This window comes from Triturus cristatus, chromosome 9 (genome assembly GCF_964204655.1).
Source record: "Triturus cristatus chromosome 9, aTriCri1.1, whole genome shotgun sequence".
In the NCBI taxonomy this organism is placed as follows: Eukaryota; Metazoa; Chordata; class Amphibia; order Caudata; family Salamandridae; genus Triturus; species Triturus cristatus.
The window spans coordinates 312,138,052-312,157,053 of NC_140592.1; the positions used below are offsets into that span (position 1 = coordinate 312,138,052).

Here is a 19,002-nt window from a genome sequence, read left to right on the forward strand (position 1 = left end):
TGGCACCACTAGCACGCATCGCCCGACAGCACGACCTCAACATAATCTCCTACGCCGACGACACTCAGCTGATCCTCTCCCTCACCGCCAAATCCAACCTCCACCAGGGAATGAAGGCCGTCGCCGACTGGATGGAGGACAGCCGCCTCAAACTGAACACAGACAAGACGGAAATCCTCATTCTCAGATCCAACCCCTCCGCATGGGACGACTCTTGGTGGCCCACATCACTGGGGTCCCCCCCGGCCCCCACCGACCACGCACGCAACCTGGGAGTCATCCTCGACTCGAAACTCTCCATGACCAAACAAGTCAACGCAGTCTCCTCCACCTGTTTCAACACCCTCCGCATGCTCCGCAAGATCTACAGATGGATCCCGACTAACACAAGGAAAATAGTCACACAGGCCCTAGTCAGCAGCAGACTCGACTACGGAAACGCCCTCTACGCTGGAGCCCCGTCCAAGCTCATCAGCAGACTACAGAGAATCCAGAATGCCTCCGCACGCCTGATCCTCGACGTCCCGTGCCGCGACCACATCACCCCCCACCTGAGGAACCTGCACTGGCTCCCCGTTGACAAAAGAATCTCCTTCAAGCTCCTGATCCATGCACACAAGGCACTCTACAAAACCGGCCCAGCCTATCTCAACAGTCGACTCTCCTTCTACGTACCCAACAGTTAACTCCGCTCCGCTGACCACGCCCTGGCCACGGTCCCACGCATCCGGAGAACCACTTCCAGAGGCAGATCCTTCTCCCATCGCGCCGACAAGACCTGGAACACCCTCCCCCTCGACCTGCGACAAACCGAAGACCTGCTGACTTTCAGGAGACAACTCAAGACCTGGCTCTTCGACCAGTAACAGCACCCCCTACCCGCCCCCCCCCCTCAATGCCTTGAAACCCTACCGGGTATGTAGTGCGCTTTACAAATTATGTGATTGATTGATTAATTGATGGAAAAACCACTCCAGAACAAAGATCACACGCCGTCTTTGCAACCTGGAGAGGAAAACAATGGAACACAGTATTTTTTTATGTCCCGAATCATTGGGCATTCGTAAGAATATACTGAAACAGCCTTTTAAATGGAAGGGAATAGAAAAATACGCGAGGCGATTTTATCCTGTTTCAGGGGCATCTTGCCAAAACAAGTGCGGCAGGTAACTACAATTTTAACTTTAGCAATTATGAGTTGGAAGTATAAACCTTTGATGACTTAAATATGGATACAATTAGAATAAAATGGAATTAATCATTTCGCTTTTTTAACATTTTTTAATTTGGGCGGGATTCTTCTTTTTTTTTTAATGAATGTTTCATATATTGTATATGGTTTTAAGTAACTGAAACAATACAATCCTATCGGATCTGATCCATATGGCATCAAAAACACTCAAACTGGGATTGTGAAATCGTTATAGGATATAGAAAGCTAATCAATAGCCGTTATGGCCTATTAAAGCAACAGGATAGTTTTTAATTTTCTTAAAGATTTTGTAAAGTAGAGGAGGTTAAAGAAGATGCAAATAAAATGTGGCATTTTTGATGTCGAAGATTTCAAATCAGGTATAGAGTGTTGTGCTGTATTCTCATATGTTGGAACAAAATTGTTGTTGCTTAATAATTCACTTTAAATTTTGCATACTAAGGAGCCGATTCCGATCTCGCTCGGAAGGGCTCCGAATGCGATCCGGCTGAAAAAGTACGAGCCGTACGCATGTTTTCCGTCCGACTCGTACAGCTGTACGAGCGAGCAAGTATGATGCGAGAAACGCAATATCAACAACCGAATCGTTTCCGGGTCCGAACCGCTCCGTACGTCTCGTCCGTAAGCAAACTGTGCTGTGCAATGGAGGCGATTTACGACCGAGCCAGTACAACGCACGATTTGTACAGCCGGATCGAGTCGGAGCATCCAACATGCAAACGGTCCGGGAAGCGGACTTCGGGGGTTTGCGCCGGACCCCCCTTTACCCGTAGCCTTACGAGTTGATCTAGACATGCATGTACGGTGCGGGTGGTACAGACGCGTTCCCACTACAGGGGGCGCCTTTGTGCGCAACGTACCTTTTTCATCGATGGGAGCCTATGTACACGTCGTACAACAGGCTCCCATTGACTTCAATGGGGCTCCGAGCGACCCGTGTCCGTCAGCGCTTGTTCGCATCGCTCCGAGCGACCCGTGTCCGTCAGCGCTTGTACGCATCGTGAGTTGGTCGGAAAGCCTTCCGGATCCGAGTCAGACAGAGCCTTCTTCCAGCGAGATCGGAATCGGCCCCTAAGTGTGTGTCCTCTTTCCTGCTGAAAATTTATTGATGTAAAAAAAAATAAAGTTGATCATTTTCTCATAAACATTTCTATAAAGACGTGACTACACTGTAAACCTTACTTGTGTGCACACCTCATTAAAGTGCAGAAGTTCCCTCATTTAGCTACATTAATCTTCTCTTCCCAGAGGTTCTTTAAACATGAGCTGGAAAGCAGCAACTTGGCAGATCATGGGTCAGAATCAGAGACTGGTGTCTTTCATGATGGTTTAGTTTCTTCTTGAAGGATGTTGAATACGAGCCACCAAGTAGGAGGAGGTATCTTGGAGACCTCACCAGGAAACATGAGGTAAATGGATGAACAGGAAAAACACAAGTAAAGTTTTGCCAGATGAGATTTTGTGTTTTTTTAAGAGGGATATTGTCATGGACATGTATAGCCTGTGGATTGAGTCCCAAGAGAACATAGCCGAAGAAGATCATAGATTATTCACTCGAAGAAATGAAACTAAAATGGATAGAAAGGTGAAATGGGCCATCTTAGAGCTGAGGCAGTAATAGGCATAAATCTAAGTAGTCACAATAATAGATGCCAGAGTCCAGTGACTAGATTTAAAGAATTTAAAAAAGGGTTGGGGACCACGTAAGAGCAAATATGGCTATTGACAGACTACAGCATGGGGCATTGTGAGAAAAGCAGGGGCCAGAGGATAATATAAAGGGGATTTGACCACAAACAGAAATTGGTATATTTCCCAATTTTTAGCACTCTTTTATCCTTCATATATCTGTGAATGTCACAAAGAGACAGTATAGGACTCAGCATCAAAAGCTGTGTAGGATAACTGACCTACTTACAAATCTTGTACAAATTGCCTATTCAATGTTAAAGCTTCCTATTTTAGCACAATGTCTGAATGATTCTGTCTCACGGCTGATGAAGATGCTGGCTCATGAAGAAGCAATAGACAGGATGAAGATGGGTTTAGAGAAGAATGTGCCACTTTTGGGGAGTTTTGAGTAGGGTGACCATCTCACTCCAGGTGATTATGGAAGGGAGCCTTGATTCACAAACTGCAAGAGAGTACACAAAGTAGTACTTCTGTAAACTGCTGGCATACTGCAAAATGCATTTCACAAACCTACAAGTGTAAATCTCCAACTCAACTGTTCTTATCTTTTCTGTTAGGCGATCCTAGCACACGTAAGTTTACTACTTGATAGTAAGTGTTGGAGGGACTAGGGGGGGGTGACTGAAAAAGGAGCATACTTACTAAGAAATGGGAGGACTTTAGGGAGGAGCTTTGGCACTCTCCAATGCACACATGACCATCCCATAAGGACACAGAGGCTTCTGTGCTTCTACAACAGGACTCTCCACCCGCTCTCTTGAAGAGAGCGTCCCTGTCCATAATTGTCAATGGGAGTTTGTGCCACATTTCTGTATCCTCAAAGAAGACACCCAAAACCCTGGCTAGGTTCGAGTGCAGGAAATGTTGCCTGTCCATCATTCTCTTGATTACTAGGTATTTAAAACCCAATCGCATTACTCTTAAGTTACTCTCCACTCAATCCAGGCCCTCTCAGTTTCTCATCTGGTAAATACCAGATTTCTCCCAGTAGATATTGAGTAGGTTTCAAAGCTACAGAACACCAACAGCACCTTTGGGATTGACATTTCTGGGTATGTAAGGTACACCAGAGCATCGTCAGCGTATAGCAATATCTTTTCTGGGTCCTCCAATGACCCAGAGAAGCTCAATGTGTCAGCTTTACAGCCAGCATGCCAGTGGTTCCAGACACAGTGCAAATAAGAGGGGTGACAGTGGACACCCCTGCCTCATTTTCCTTCCCAAAGCAAAAGCCTCTCTATTTACCCTTACGCCGTGTGGGCACCAATGCGCATAACTTGGGTCAAAATCAAAACTATCACAAGGTCCCAGTCGATAAAATTGAATGCTTTTTTCATTGTCTAGTGACATTATAGCTCTGGGGTCTTAGTCAGCTAAGTCTATCTAGCCATAGATGCAGCTGTCTGAGATTCAATTGTGTTGCCCGTCTCGGCATAAAATCCTTTTGGTCAGCATGGACCACATAGGACATCACCCTGGCCATTCTGTTTGCCAGGAACTTGGCTAGGATCTTACTCTCTGTATTCACTAGTGAGATGAGCCTGAATGAGTAACAGCCGTTACTTGGTTTACCATCCTGGGGATGACTACAAAGATTGGATGGTTATGGTCTGGCAGCAGGTCTCCTTTATCCCTGGCTGCAATTCAGCAAGTGGGATTTAAGGGGTGAGGTCAGCCTTTTATACAATTATCCAGGGAGACCATTGGCACCTGATGCCTTTCCTGACTGCTTACTCGTCAGTGCCTCTCCTATCTTGTCTATCAACAAGTCTACTCCTAGAACGTCACCATCAGCTTTGTCCAAGATGAGGACTGCCACCTCGCCAGGAATGCCTCAATTTATTGCTAAGTGCAGTCTCTCTGAGTGACATAGAGTGTTCTGTAGTACTTCATAAATGTCTGCAATATCTCCCTGTTGGAGTGGACCACTTCCCCTGTCTCAGTCAGCACCTCAGCCACCCAGCATGCCTCTTCCTCCATCTTACCTCGTTATGCAAGGAGATTGCCTGCCTTATCGACTGTTTCATAGAATTTCTTCTGTACCCCAAAGTAGTGTTGACAGGCTGCTTGTAGTGTGTGGTTACTGTATTGTTCTCTGGTCGCCCCACGTGTCATGTATATTGTTGGGTTCCCAGTGCTCGCCTATGTCTTCTCAAACTGGAGGAGGTGTTATTCCATCTGTTTTGTCTTTCATTCCCTATGTTTTTTTGATGGCTATTATGGTGTGGGCTCTATTACTGAACACTGTCTTATATGCCTCCCAAAGCGTGACCAGGGAGGCTACCGCCCCCTCAGTATCCTCAAAGTATATCTGGGAATCAACCCATAGGGACTTTGCAGTACCAAGATCTTTTAGGGACCATGCTTCTAGTTTCCTGGTGTGTACCCTGGCATGCTCTTGGGCACACAGCTTAATAAGCAGGGGTGAGTGGTCTGATATACCTCAGAATATAAATTATGTTTCTCTCACCCACGCGACCTCAGTCACCGGCACAAATACATAGTTAAAGCGCAACAGGGGGCCTTGGGTCCCCTTCATGAATGAATATGATCTATACCGTGGGTGCAGTGTTCTCCATACATCAGTAATACCCATCGCATGAGAGAAATGCCTCATCTCCGAGAGTGCGCTTGAGTGCATCGTATAGGGTGAATATCTACCCAATTCTCAGTTCATTACTTCATTAAAGTCCCCAAAATGTGGAGATCTCCAACGGAGTCTATGAAAATGGGGCACAGCTTGTCCATTAACCCCTTCTGGAGACTCCCGGTGTGCATATATGTTAATAATGAGGGTCCTTCTCCTATTCCACTTTCCCTTCACCGCTACGTAGTAACCCTCAGGGTGTACCCATTTTCACTCCTGAAAAGGTGAGATGGTCTTGGCTAGAAATGCTATTCCTTGGCAGTCCTTTGTGAACCCTGCATAATATGGTGTATCAACCATTTAAAAGACACTTAACAATTGTTTCCCCTCCAAAGGGTTTCCAGCAGTAGTACCATACACCCGTAAATTTGACTTCACCATGTGTTTCAGGTGTAGAAACTTGTAAGTCTATACTTTCGAGTAATTTTACAGGGCTATACACAAAGGTAACTTAGACATGAGTAATTTACATGTACAAGTTTCCTCCTACAATTTTGAGTAACTTTGCTGCTTTTGGCTATTCACAAAATCCAAGTGTAAAGTTAATCAAAAGTGCTGACTTGCATGTCTCCATCCCCTGAAAAGGGGATGGATCCAAATTTAAGATTGTAAGTTACTACTGCCAAAAAGAAACAGTACTACGTCTAGCACCACACATGACCAAACACTGATACTGCAGCACCCTCCAATAGAAAGTAATGGAAACAGGTACTTCAAATAAACCCCCATAGAAAATAATGTTAAAATAAATTAAATTACTTAAAATAGTTAAAAATAAAAATATAATTTTATTCCAAAAAATATGAAAATAAAATATTTATTATTTCAATATACAATATTTCAACAACCTTTTTGAATGTATACATCAATGTAACACTATTGTTAATTGAAATATAATTAAACTACTTTTAATTTATTCTGTATTATTTTTACTGTTATAAAATTGAATAAACTTTTTTTTAAATGTCCCTATACTTTACCCTAGGGCAATTTCCACTCTGACTGTGGAGTCTCCCTATTGTTTTGCATTGTATTGTAATTGCATTTATATAGCCCTTACTACCCCTGACGAGGCTTCGAAGCGCTTTTTCGGCGAGTAGCATGCTACTCCGGGACTCATAAAGGATTAGTGGTGAATTAGTATAGTGAAATATGAAAGTAATTTGAGTGGTGGATGTCTTAATCAGTTATTTGGATTAAGAAGGATAGTGGAGGTATAGAAGAGGGAAAAAAGGTTTGCATTTATATTGCACTTGCTACCCCTGATGGGGTGTTGAAGCGCTTTTTTGGCGAGTAGTACACTACTCCGGAACCCATTAAGGATTAGTGGTGAATTAGTATAGTGAAATATGAAAGTAATATGAGTGGTGGATATGTTAGTCAGTTATTTGGATTGAGAAGCGTAGTGGAGGGATAGAAGAGAGAAGTATTTAGATTTTTTTCCCCTTTTTTTGAAGCTCATAGCAGTAGGAGGAGGCTTGGGATGAGTAAAAGGGAGGTGGAGGTGAAAGAATCGGAGGGAAGGGCTTAGAACGGCTTGTTTGGGAGATCTGAATAGTAAAGAGGTATGAGATGATGCAAGTAGGGGTAGAGTAGGGAAGAGTCGAGAAAGGTTTTTTGGGGGGATCATAGTAGTGGTATGGGGTTTGGGATTAATGAGGGAGTGGAGGTAGAGGATATATTGATAGAGGCATAGGGTGAGAAATAGGGTAGTGCATCGGAAAGAGTAGTAGAAAGAGGTCTGAGATGAGTCAGAGGGTTGAGGTATAGATGATATAATGAGAGCGGTATAGGGTGAGAAATAGGGTAGGGCATTAAATATGCTTAATTAGTATATGGAGGGTATATATATATATATATATATATATATACACATGAAGCTTAGGTTTGGGTCCCTCCCGTTAAATACAATGCTGGCAAGCTGGAACCGCCAGTTTTCTACTTCGGATAAATGCCCGGGCTGTTCCGCCCCAACTGAATCTGTCCCTCATTTCCTCTTTGCTTGCCCGGCTTACAGGGCGGCTAGGAGGAAGTGGCTCAGTCCTATCTGTAGGAATATGAGCTTTGCAAACTTCAGGGTGGCGCTCCGCTCCTTTTTATCCAACACTTCCTCCTGGGCAATGGTTTCTGGGGTAGCCAAATTTATGGGGTGTGCCTGGCTGATACGCATTAAACTGATCAAAAATTCAGAGTCTGGCCCCTGAGATCTAGATGTATTTGTTTTATGTCATGAAGACGTGTCTCTAGGGCCTTTTACCTTGTATATATTTGGTTTTTATTGTCCTTTTAACTTTTTATGCTGTATTGTGAATGATGTTTTGCCATGTGCATACTTTTATGATATTTTATATCGAATAAAGTTATTCATACACATATATCTATATATATATCTATATATATATTCACTGAAAAAACCATAGGTTTCACACATGTTATAGTTAGCGGAAATTTTACTGATAAAAAACCAATGAAATTCCCCCGTTATAGTTAGTGCAGGCAACTATAACTCACGCGACCGCAATCCTCTGCTGATGCTAATACTGTATTTAGACACTTATTTGCCCATGTCTTCTTCCATAAATTTTTAGCTATACATATATTACAAATATTTTTTTTTCATAAAGACACATATGTCATCAGCAGAAGATTGCGGTTGCGTGAGTTATAGTTGCCATGCACTAACTATAACGGGGAAATTTCATTGGTTTTTTATCAGTAAAATTTCCGCTAACTATAACATGTGTGAAACCTATGGTTTTTTCAGTGAATTTGCAAGGTTTTTTAAATGCTAATTCCTAACTATAACGTGTGTGAAACCTATGGTTTTTTCAGTGAATTTGTACGTTTTTTTAAATGCTAAGTTACTTTACGCCATTCGTGGCGTGCGCGCCCACTTAACGCAGTTCGTTCCGTGCGCGCACGGAGCGCTTCGCACACCGTGCGCGCACAGTGAGCACGCGGTGCGCTTCGCGCACCGCGCGCTCCACTTTACGCAGTTAGTGCCGTGCACGCACGGTGGGCACGCGGTGCGCTATGCGCACCGCGTGCCCACGTTACGCTAGATGGGCCATGTACGCACGATGCGCTTCGCGCACCGTGCGCACATGGAGGACATATGATGCGCTTCGTTGTGAAAGGTAATATTTTAATTTTTCATATATATTAAATGCCATGCACAAATGGTGCCCTTCGGGCAACTTTTGCACATGGGGTGGGGAGAGTGTGGATAATCATGTTTTGTAAAATATTTTTTACCGTACGCGTACGGTAAGCGTAATCAGCGAAATTATCGAAAAATTTAAAATTCCGTTTTTAGCCTTGGGGGATCTTTGGGGACTCCCTCAACATGGCTAGGTGCTTTGGAGCTGTCTAAACAGCCCCTTTACATGTTTTTGTCCTTTGTTTTTTAATCCACACTCTGAGTGCGAGAGAGAAAATGGCGGCCGCCGCTTCCTGGTTTCGACCGATTCGAATGTTTACTAAGATCTAACAGCCAATCAGAATCGCGCTCGCGCACGTCACCGTACGCGTACGGTAAGCGCACCGTAAGCGCACCGTAAGCTGGCTCAGATATATATATTGATTTAAAGGCTATTTTCTCAGAATCTACTGAACAGATTTACACCAAACCTACAAAAGGCACTTCCTTGACCTGTAGACTACCTCTCTGCCAAATTTCAAGGAACTCTGTTCAGCCGTTCGGGCTGTAGCTGTGTCTAAAGGTCCTATGGAAAAATGCATGGGAAAAACGCGTTTTGGGACCCCCCTTTTATCTCAGCCCCCGCTTGACGAATCCCCCCGAGACTTTCAGGGTAGGAGCGGAGCGTAGCGCCCCACCTATTTTGAAATATTCGCGAGGATTCGTCGACCAGCGCCAAAGTTATTCAAAATAGAATGTTGCGGATTTCCTATGGAAACAGGGTCCTAACTATAACTACCTACTGGCAACCGCCAGTAGGTAATATATCTATATATATATATATATATATATATATATTACCTACTGGCGGTCGCCAGTAGGTAGTTATAGTTAGGACCACGTTTCCATAGGAAATCCGCAACATTCTATTTTGAATAACTTTGGCGCCGGTCGACGAATCCTCGCGAATTTTTCAAAATAGGTGGGGCGCTACGCTCCGCTCCTACCCTGAAAGTCTCGGGGGGATTCGTCAAGCAGGGGCTGAGATAAAAGGGGGTCCCAAAACGCGTTTTTCCCATGCATTTTTCCATAGGACCTTTAGACACAGCTACAGCCCGAACGGCTGAACAGAATTACTTGAAATTTGGCAGAGAGGTAGCCATAAGGTCAAGGAAGTGCCTTTTGCAGGTCTGGTGTAAATCTGTTCAGTATTTCCTGAGAAAATAGCATTTAAAAGCATATATATATGTGGGCGGAGCCTAACCACAAATCTCATCCTGAGATCTGATTGGCTGTCAGCACTTCATCCAAGAAGTGTTGGCAGCCATCTTGGGACCAATATACATGATAGCACCTCATTAAAAAGCATTGTAGTTAATAGAAGGTTTTAAGACTTTAGTTACATTATAAATCATGTGTTGATGGTACCATACTCATTTTAGGAATTGTGGTATGTTCTAAGGTGATTTCACCATGTGAAAAAGCCTTCTGCTGGGATATCATGATTGAGAGAAAAATATTTTCTCATGCTTTTACCACAGAGGTTTGGAAGGTGATCTATAAGCTAAACTGAGAGCTTATTTTCTGTAAATTCACATTATCTTTCTCAGTCATGTGAGAATGAAGTCTGACATTCTCAGTAAAACATGTACATCCAACAAGGGCAGAGACTGTCAGTTGATTCCTTTGTGTTCTACTGCAGCTTCCCAGAGTGTTCCAAAGAACTACTAGAGCGCTAACAGTCCTACCTATGATAAACGTATGGCACACCTGAAGCCATCTTGCTTGGAATAAAGTGGTAACTCTTAAAACATTTAATTTCAAAAGGAACAAAATGAGGGGGTTCATTTTTCCATAAAAAGTATGATTAGTGCTGCAGAAAGAAAAATTAGGGCACATTTTGAGTGACTTCTCAAATCCTCTTCTATTTCATTAAAAAATTCTGACATGCAGACTGAAACATGCACTTTCAATACCAGCAGCAGTTTTCCCTGGTGAGCAGTAGCTTTACTACAGTGATCTAATGAGCAAAAAGAGTGCTAACATTCTGAATTTATGGCAAATGTGTGACACATCTGAATGCCTTCTTGATGGAATCAAAGTAAAAAACTGAAAGTATTTCCTACTGAGGAGACTGCAGTAAATGAGGAAATTAGGAAACTTCATAACAAATAAGTCTCCCAAGATGGCCACCAGAGACAAAAGAGCCCAAATGTAGCCCAAATATCACCCAGATGTAGCCCAAGTATAGCCCAATGACAGAATGTCCCAGAATGTTCTTAAAAACAACTAGAGCGCTTACTGTCTTCATTATGACAAAAGTATGGCACACCTGAAGCCATCTTGATTGGAATAAACTGGTAACACTTAAAACATTTAATTTAAAAAGGAACACAATGAGGGGGTTCATTTTGCCATAGAAATTATGATTAATGCTGAAGAAAGAAAATGAGGGCACATTTTGAGTGACTTCTCAAATCCTCTTCTATTTCATTAAAAAATTCTGACATGCAGACTGAAACATGCACTTTTAATACCAGGAGCAGACTTCCATGGTGAACAGTAGTTTTACTACAGTGATCTAATGAGCAACTAGAGTGCTAACATTCAGAATTTATGGCAAATGTGTGACATATCGGAATACCTTCATGATGGAATCAACGTAAAAAACTGAAAGCATTTCCTACTGAGGAGACTGCAGTACATGAGGAAATTAGGAAACTTCATAACAAATAAATCTCCCAAGATGGCCACCGGAGACAAAAGAGCCCAAATGTAGCCCAAAATCACCCAGATGTAGCCCAAATATTGCCCAATGACAGAAGTGTGCAAAACACTTATTATTTAGTGTTTTTGCAGTGTTATATAGTGCAGACTTGTCAGGTATTGGAGTGCTTTACATGAGCATTGGTTACATCACACAAGCACAAATTCATTTTGGTTGTAGACATGGGGAGACTAAGTGATTTGACCAGAATCACAGAATGTCGAGCTGAAGCAGAAACTTCAACCTGGTTCCCCAGTTGCAAAGTCTGCAGTTCTGGAAGTAACACCACATCCTCTCCCCTAAGTGCAACATTTAATCAAGTGGTCAACTGGATAAAAAAACATAAAGATATCAAATAATTTAAAAGTGCTTTGTCGCTATTTGAAAACTCAGACAAAATGTCCTTATTTTAGTCTTTTAGAGCACTAACCATAATTTTGATGCCAATAAGACCCTCTCATATATGTAATTTCTAAAGGAAATGCTCTAGGTATTACAGTTTTGATTACATCAAGATGATGTCAGGCGTTCCACACTTTTGTAATAAATATAGAATGTTAGCAATCTAGTTGTTCATTGGGATACTGTTGAGAGGCAAAGGCCAGGGGCACGGACTCTGAAAATTGAAGGCAGGTAGGAGAGTGCAAAGGCAACAATTTAACCACACTGAGCAGGCAGGAAGGGCCGTGGAAGCACAACAGACTATGGAGGGCAGTGGAAAGGAGGGCAGGGGCAACAAACCAACAATACAGGACTTGCAAGAGAGGCTGTTGGAGGGAAGATCTATTACGGGTCAAGGAAGCTAGAGGCGGTCCCCAGAGCCCCGGGAGCCACCACAGAACTGAGCAGGAGAGTGAGTCAGGGACAAAAGGGGCACCTTAATTTGAGCCGGGGTGCCTAGGAACGCTTGCTCCAAAAATGAAGAAAACAGACATATGAGACATGGAATTGGTGGCAGAATACAATGGCAGTTTAATGAGAAGATACAACTTCAAAGAAACCGCAGAATAGAGACATAAAGTACAAAATACAGAATCCAGATAATCATACAGCTGTCATGATATTCTCTGTATCTCAATTAATGTACTGACAGAGAGAGAGAGAAAACACATCTATAAATGCATCATGAGAAACAAGTTACACCAAGGAAAATGTTACCTAGGAACACTCACGTTTACTCTTAGAGCAAGCATTCCTGCAATTACAATACAAAATCTTTTAAATGCAAAAGTAAAGAGAACAATGGTTAAACATAACATGACATTTCATATAGGTAAAATAGAATAAGATACTTCAAGCAAAGCAGAGCAAGACATTTTAAGCAAAGGAAGACAAGAGCTCCCAGCTCTTGGGGAAAACCTGCACAGCCTGTTAACCTACATACAGACGGCGAGGTAGTCCGTCGATATCTGTGGGTGCTCCCTTTTTATATCATTTTGTGGGCTCCTTTGCACGCTACATCTACCTACGTATGCTACCTAAAAGCTTCGTCTGCAGATTTTACCAGACATTTCGTCATTTACCCACTTAATGCTGACAATGGACTGGGTGAAAAGGTCAGTCTCTCAGGCCAATCGCTTATCGTAAGTTCCATAGAGCAAGCAGAAAATAATGGGTATTGTACGGGAATTCAATATATTCATGTACAAAATCTCCTCAGTTCTCCTAACTTGACGCTCTGCGGTTGCCACTTCCTTAAAAGCGGGAAACCTGCCCAGGAAGCAAGTACCAGTCCAGGATGCAGCCTACTGTATGTCGACAGCTTCAGTGGGATGTTGAACTTTGATACCGAGCACGGAGCACTCGGGTAGGGTGGGGGCTACTAGTTTGGAGCAGAAGGCCTCGCAGACCTGCCTTCAGACTGCTATACACTAAAATTGCAGAGCTATGGTCAATTTAACAAAGAGGCCTACATATTGAACAGAAGGGCCTACACAGGGGTTTTATGCTGGCTGAGTGGTAAGGATGTCTCAGGATAATTATATAGCAACACAGGACCCGCTGGTCAATTTAATACGGCCTACAAATGCGGCTGGCAGGGCAAGGACAAGGGTCTCATACTTCAGGTGTGGACAGAACGGGCCAGGGGCCCCCTGTGATACAAAATCTACCCTCCTTCAAGGCTGTGGCAATGTAATAGACCATTGTGGGCAGAAGGAAGAGGCAATGGTAGTACAACCATACATGCCAACAGACCCGATTCAGCCAGGAAACGTCCAATGTTTTTAAGCTCAAATGGGCTTTATTTGATCTGTCTCCTGTCTACAATATCCTCTTTTTCAATGTAACTCAAAGGGGAAAATCAATACCCCAGTTTTTTTCAAAATCTCCCTCTTACCAAGTTCAAAATGTTCGCAAGTATGGTACATTGGATCATGGAAGGAAATGGGATAGGGACATGGACTTGGATAACAGAGGACAAGAGGGACATGGAGAGGTGCACCAAACTGACCCTGCAGGGCAGGCATCAGGGTTTGCAGCAGCACAATACACCACACAGGGCATGCAGGACGGGAGTGCAGCACAACAATCCATAGAAAGCAAGAGGGAGGGGACAGGACCATGCACATGGACAACAGAGAACAGAGGGGCAAGAGGCAATGGTAGCTAGCTGACCATAATGGACAGACAGGAGAGAAAGCTGCAGCATTACAGACCATAAAGGGCAGGAGGGACGGATCAGGGGCATTACAATGGAACAGACAAGCCAGGAGGGAGGGAGTAGGGGTCTTCACATGTAAACAGAGGGCTGGGGGCAAGGGGGCAGGGCAGGAGCAGCAAGATAGCCATGGAGGTCAGGCAGGATGGGCACTAGAAGCAAGACACACCATGAAGAGCAACAGTGAGACTGTGATGGCATACACACAGACCATGGAGGGAAGGTGGGAGGGGGTCAGGGGCAGCTAACTGACCACACAGGGAAGGTGGGAGGGGCCATGGCAGCACAGAAGACCAATGGCTATGATGGGCAAGAAGGAGGGTGCAGGGGCATGCACAAAGGACGATGGAGGATAGAAGGGAGGGTCAGGACCTGTGCACAGACAAGAAAGTTCAGGGGAAGGGACCTCACAACAGACCACACGGGGCAGGCAGGAGGAGCAGTTGCAGCACAACAGACCAGGGAGGGCAGAAGGGTGTGGCAGTACAATGGACCATGTAGGACAGGAGGAAGAGGATAGGGGCATGGCATGTGGACAGGCAGGGTGGAGGTGGCAGGGACAGGTTACAGTCATCTGACAATGCTAGGCAGGTGGGAGGGGAGTGGCAGCTCAACAGAACCGCAATCACTAGAAGAACTCCACAGAGTGTGGAGGGGGGAACGGGAGGCACGGGGTGCTAGGAGCTAGCGGCCTCCATTGCTACTATTGACCACAAGAAGCTGCTCCTAGAGTGATGTGACCTTACTACAGTTGTGAGTTGAGTGTGGACATCTCACAAAAAGTGACGGACTGGCCTCACACACCACCTGGTGTCATGCTTCATCATCGGCCAGTCCTCGCCCTCCAAAACCTTCGTTTGATGGAGGGCGGGCATACACCTGGAGACAGGGATGCACTTCTAAACTAAAGAGTGGGGGCCCATGGGGTAGAACGTGAAGTTAAAAATCATTATAGTTACCAAGATATTTTTAATGTGATCAGTAACTATATGATGCTAAAAACAAAATTGCGGCAGGTGGGGAATTTAGGTGTCCCCTAGCCGTCTAGTGTAAGGTCGACATGTTTCTGCCTTCTTGGCCCGAGCGGGTCCAGGGCATTCATCAGGACCTAGATTTACAAAAAGAGGGCTCCGTTCTTACCAACTGGTAGCAAGAGAATACCACTGCGCGGGTGTGGCGTAGGCCACACTCCACTACCTAGATGGCTTCCAACTGTAAAGCCTGTAGGAAAAATCAAACAAACAAATGTATCTATATACACAACTGTAGAAGAAAGGTCAAAAGTGAAAACGTAAATTACAAAAGTTTCAAGATAAACGCATGCGTAATTACCTTAAAGTGAATGACTAATCACGTGACATGTGCCACTCTATGTGAGTACACAAACATGTTGAGAGTCAAAAGTGCTCTCATGAGGCTTACCCTAGTCAGACAAACTACTTGCCACATGGGGGGATAAGGAAGGAGACACTTCTGTTCAGTCTACAGGGAGAGAAGAAGAATAAAGTGATAGTCAACAAACTGAAAATGCCCAGAACGTGGACCCTTGCAAACCTGAAATCAGGACGGAACCGCAATCATTCCCCAGTAAAACCCACGAAGGGGTTAAAACAGCGCGAAACCACCATTCATACTCCTACTATCTGAGGCAGAGTGTCCCGTTTTCAGCCTAAGGTGTTGCTCCTCGTCCGCCCGAATGTGGGAGTGAGACCGCGGGGCGGGTTTAAATAGCGTGCTTAATGGTAAAATTAGAAACAGCCTGGAGTGATCACGGCTGTGCGGCAGTTCCTGGTGCGGTGCATCCGGGGTCCGGAGTTAGCGTGGCAGCGGCGCATGCAGTGCAGTGCCTGGTTGTGCAATGGCCGATGGTGCGGGCCTATCGGAGCGTCCAGGCTGAGTCTTGTGCCCAAATAAGGGAACGAATCAGGGGATCCGCCCAAGGAAGGCGGTCCCATGTGGGCGTGCGCGTCCGAGGTTGTCCGGGGAACGCGGGGCACGCATTCGGTGTTTAACCTGAGGATGGATGTAACACGTGCTAAGGTGCCCCGGGGGGGTGTGTTTGTGGAAGTCCAGAGTCACGTGTGCGCGTCCCAAATCGTAAGGGGCATGAACGGGGAGATATTATCGCCGTATGCCGCAAAGACCCTGAAAAAAGGTGAGAGGTCATTCATGCAACGTTCGTTTTGTGCGTTGGTTAAGAGAGTTTGTGAGGGGGTGTGGCGATTGCGGAAGGCAACAATAAGAGTCAACAACATGCCCTCTGTGTCACTCTCGGCTGGATTGGCTAGTATCCCAGGGCATAAGGAGAATCAGTCAGCTCCAGAAAGGGCCAGGGGGTCATAGAAAGAATACGGAGAGTACAGTGTATTGCCTAAGCACCCCTGTCGCTAGGATCATGTGTTGGACATCCCTGCGATGAAGATTACAAAACCCAAAGGGTTGGCAGATCGAGGGACAGGAGGTGTTTGATGTGTTAGGGCAAATGGCACACGATAGGAGGGATGTCCAGGTATTCATAGGTAGGTGGAGAGATCATCTAGTTAGATGGAGCCACGGTATATCATCGTTAAGTCCCTTTTTGTGGGACCGCAGGCGGAACACCCAGCGTTGTTCTCTGATATGGAGAGCTCTGGAGAGATCAGCTCTGCTTTTGTTCATGACCTCAAGGACTGTCCATCGGAGATCGGTGTCTTTGTGGTTTTGTTCCAAGAAATGGCGTGTGAGCTTAGTGTTTGTTTTCTTGCATCTTATGGTGCTGCAATGTTCGTTGATACGTACCCTGACCTTTCTGGTTGTCATGCCAACGTACTGGAGTCGGCAGGGGCATGTTAGTAGGTAAACCACATTCTCAGTATTGCAGTTGCTAAACTTGCGGAGTTGCCATGGTCTATCTGTGCCAATGTCGACTTCTTTGGTGTTAGAAGTGAGTTTGCAGGAAACGCACCCACCGCACGTGAAGTGTCCCACTACTCGTGGTTGATCCCATAGCCTCTGTTGTTCCGTGCCCTCTGTGTTTGGCATAGTGGCGTGAACGAGTTGATCTCGCAAATTTTTGTTCCGTTTGAAGGCAAAAAGTGGAGGATCCCACTGCTTTCCCGCACTGTTTAGAATATTCCATCTTTTCTTAATTATTTTTTGTACGGCATTAGAGGCAGGGGTAAATGTTGTAACACATACTGTTCTTTTGGTGTTCTCCTTTGTTACATCCTCCAAAAGTGCTTCTCTCGGGTTGTTCCTTGCTCGTTTCCTAGCCTTGCGTATCATTTTTCTGGGGTAATGGCGAGCAGCAAGTTTTTCTTCGAGGTGGGATGCTTGTTCCTCAAAGGTTGGGGTATCAGAGCAATTCCTCCTAACCCGAAGGAACTGTCCAACTGGGAGATTCTGTCGGAGGGCCTTGGGGTGGTAGCTTTCGTACAGTAGAAGGCTATTCCTATCCGTGGGCTTGTTGTGCACCTTTGTTGAGAAACCATCATTGTCCATAGTGATGTCTAGATCGAGGAAGATAGCGTGGTTCTTACTGATAGTGTGGGTGAACCTAAGGTGTACATCTTTGGTGTTCACCCACTGGACGAAGTTCATCGCTTCTTCCTCTGATCCATTCCATATTATCAGCACATCATCTATGTAGCGCTTCCAAAGTCTGAGGTTCTGTAGGAATGGATTATGTGGATTATATATGAAGTCGTCCTCAAACTGTTGTACGTACAGACAAGCCATACTAGGGGCAAAAGTGCTCCCCATTGAAGTCCCAGAGATCTGGTGGTAGATGACTTTCTCGAATTCAAAGAAGTTTTCCATTAACGCGAGTTCCGCACATTCCAATCGCTTATCGTAAGTTCCATAGAGCAAGCAGAAAATAATGGGTATTGTACGGGAATTCAATATATTCATGTACAAAATCTCCTCAGTTCTCCTAACTTGACGCTCTGCGGTTGCCACTTCCTTAAAAGCGGGAAACCTGCCCAGGAAGCAAGTACCAGTCCAGGATGCAGCCTACTGTATGTCGACAGCTTCAGTGGGATGTTGAACTTTGATACCGAGCACGGAGCACTCGGGTAGGGTGGGGGCTACTAGTTTGGAGCAGAAGGCCTCGCAGACCTGCCTTCAGACTGCTATACACTAAAATTGCAGAGCTATGGTCAATTTAACAAAGAGGCCTACATATTGAACAGAAGGGCCTACACAGGGGTTTTATGCTGGCTGAGTGGTAAGGATGTCTCAGGATAATTATATAGCAACACAGGACCCGCTGGTCAATTTAATACGGCCTACAAATGCGGCTGGCAGGGCAAGGACAAGGGTCTCATACTTCAGGTGTGGACAGAACGGGCCAGGGCCCCCCTGTGATACAAAATCTACCCTCCTTCAAGGCTGTGGCAATGTAATAGACCATTGTGGGCAGAAGGAAGAGGCAATGGTAGTACAACCATACATGCCAACAGACCCGATTCAGCCAGGAAACGTCCAATGTTTTTAAGCTCAAATGGGCTTTATTTGATCTGTCTCCTGTCTACAATATCCTCCTTTTCAATGTAACTCAAAGGGGAAAATCAATACCCCAGTTTTTTTCAAAATCTCCCTCTTACCAAGTTCAAAATGTTCGCAAGTATGGTACATTGGATCATGGAAGGAAATGGGATAGGGACATGGACTTGGATAACAGAGGACAAGAGGGACATGGAGAGGTGCACCCAACTGACCCTGCAGGGCAGGCATCAGGGTTTGCAGCAGCACAATACACCACACAGGGCATGCAGGACGGGAGTGCAGCACAACAATCCATAGAAAGCAAGAGGGAGGGGACAGGACCATGCACATGGACAACAGAGAACAGAGGGGCAAGAGGCAATGGTAGCTAGCTGACCATAATGGACAGACAGGAGAG

The 19,002-nt window shown here is 44.9% G+C and overlaps 1 protein-coding gene across 1 annotated transcript in view; it reads left to right on the forward strand.

Annotated features, from left to right (window-relative positions):
- The first annotated feature begins 2,512 nt into the window (after positions 1-2,512).
- Positions 2,513-19,002, forward strand: part of LOC146797816 (uncharacterized) — a 62,422-nt gene continuing 45,932 nt past the window's right edge. Inside the window, exon 1 of the mRNA XM_085627661.1 lies at positions 2,513-2,622. Within this exon, the coding sequence (XP_085483787.1) occupies positions 2,561-2,622 (62 nt within the window). The 5' untranslated portion in view covers positions 2,513-2,560. The remainder of the gene's footprint in view (positions 2,623-19,002) is intronic.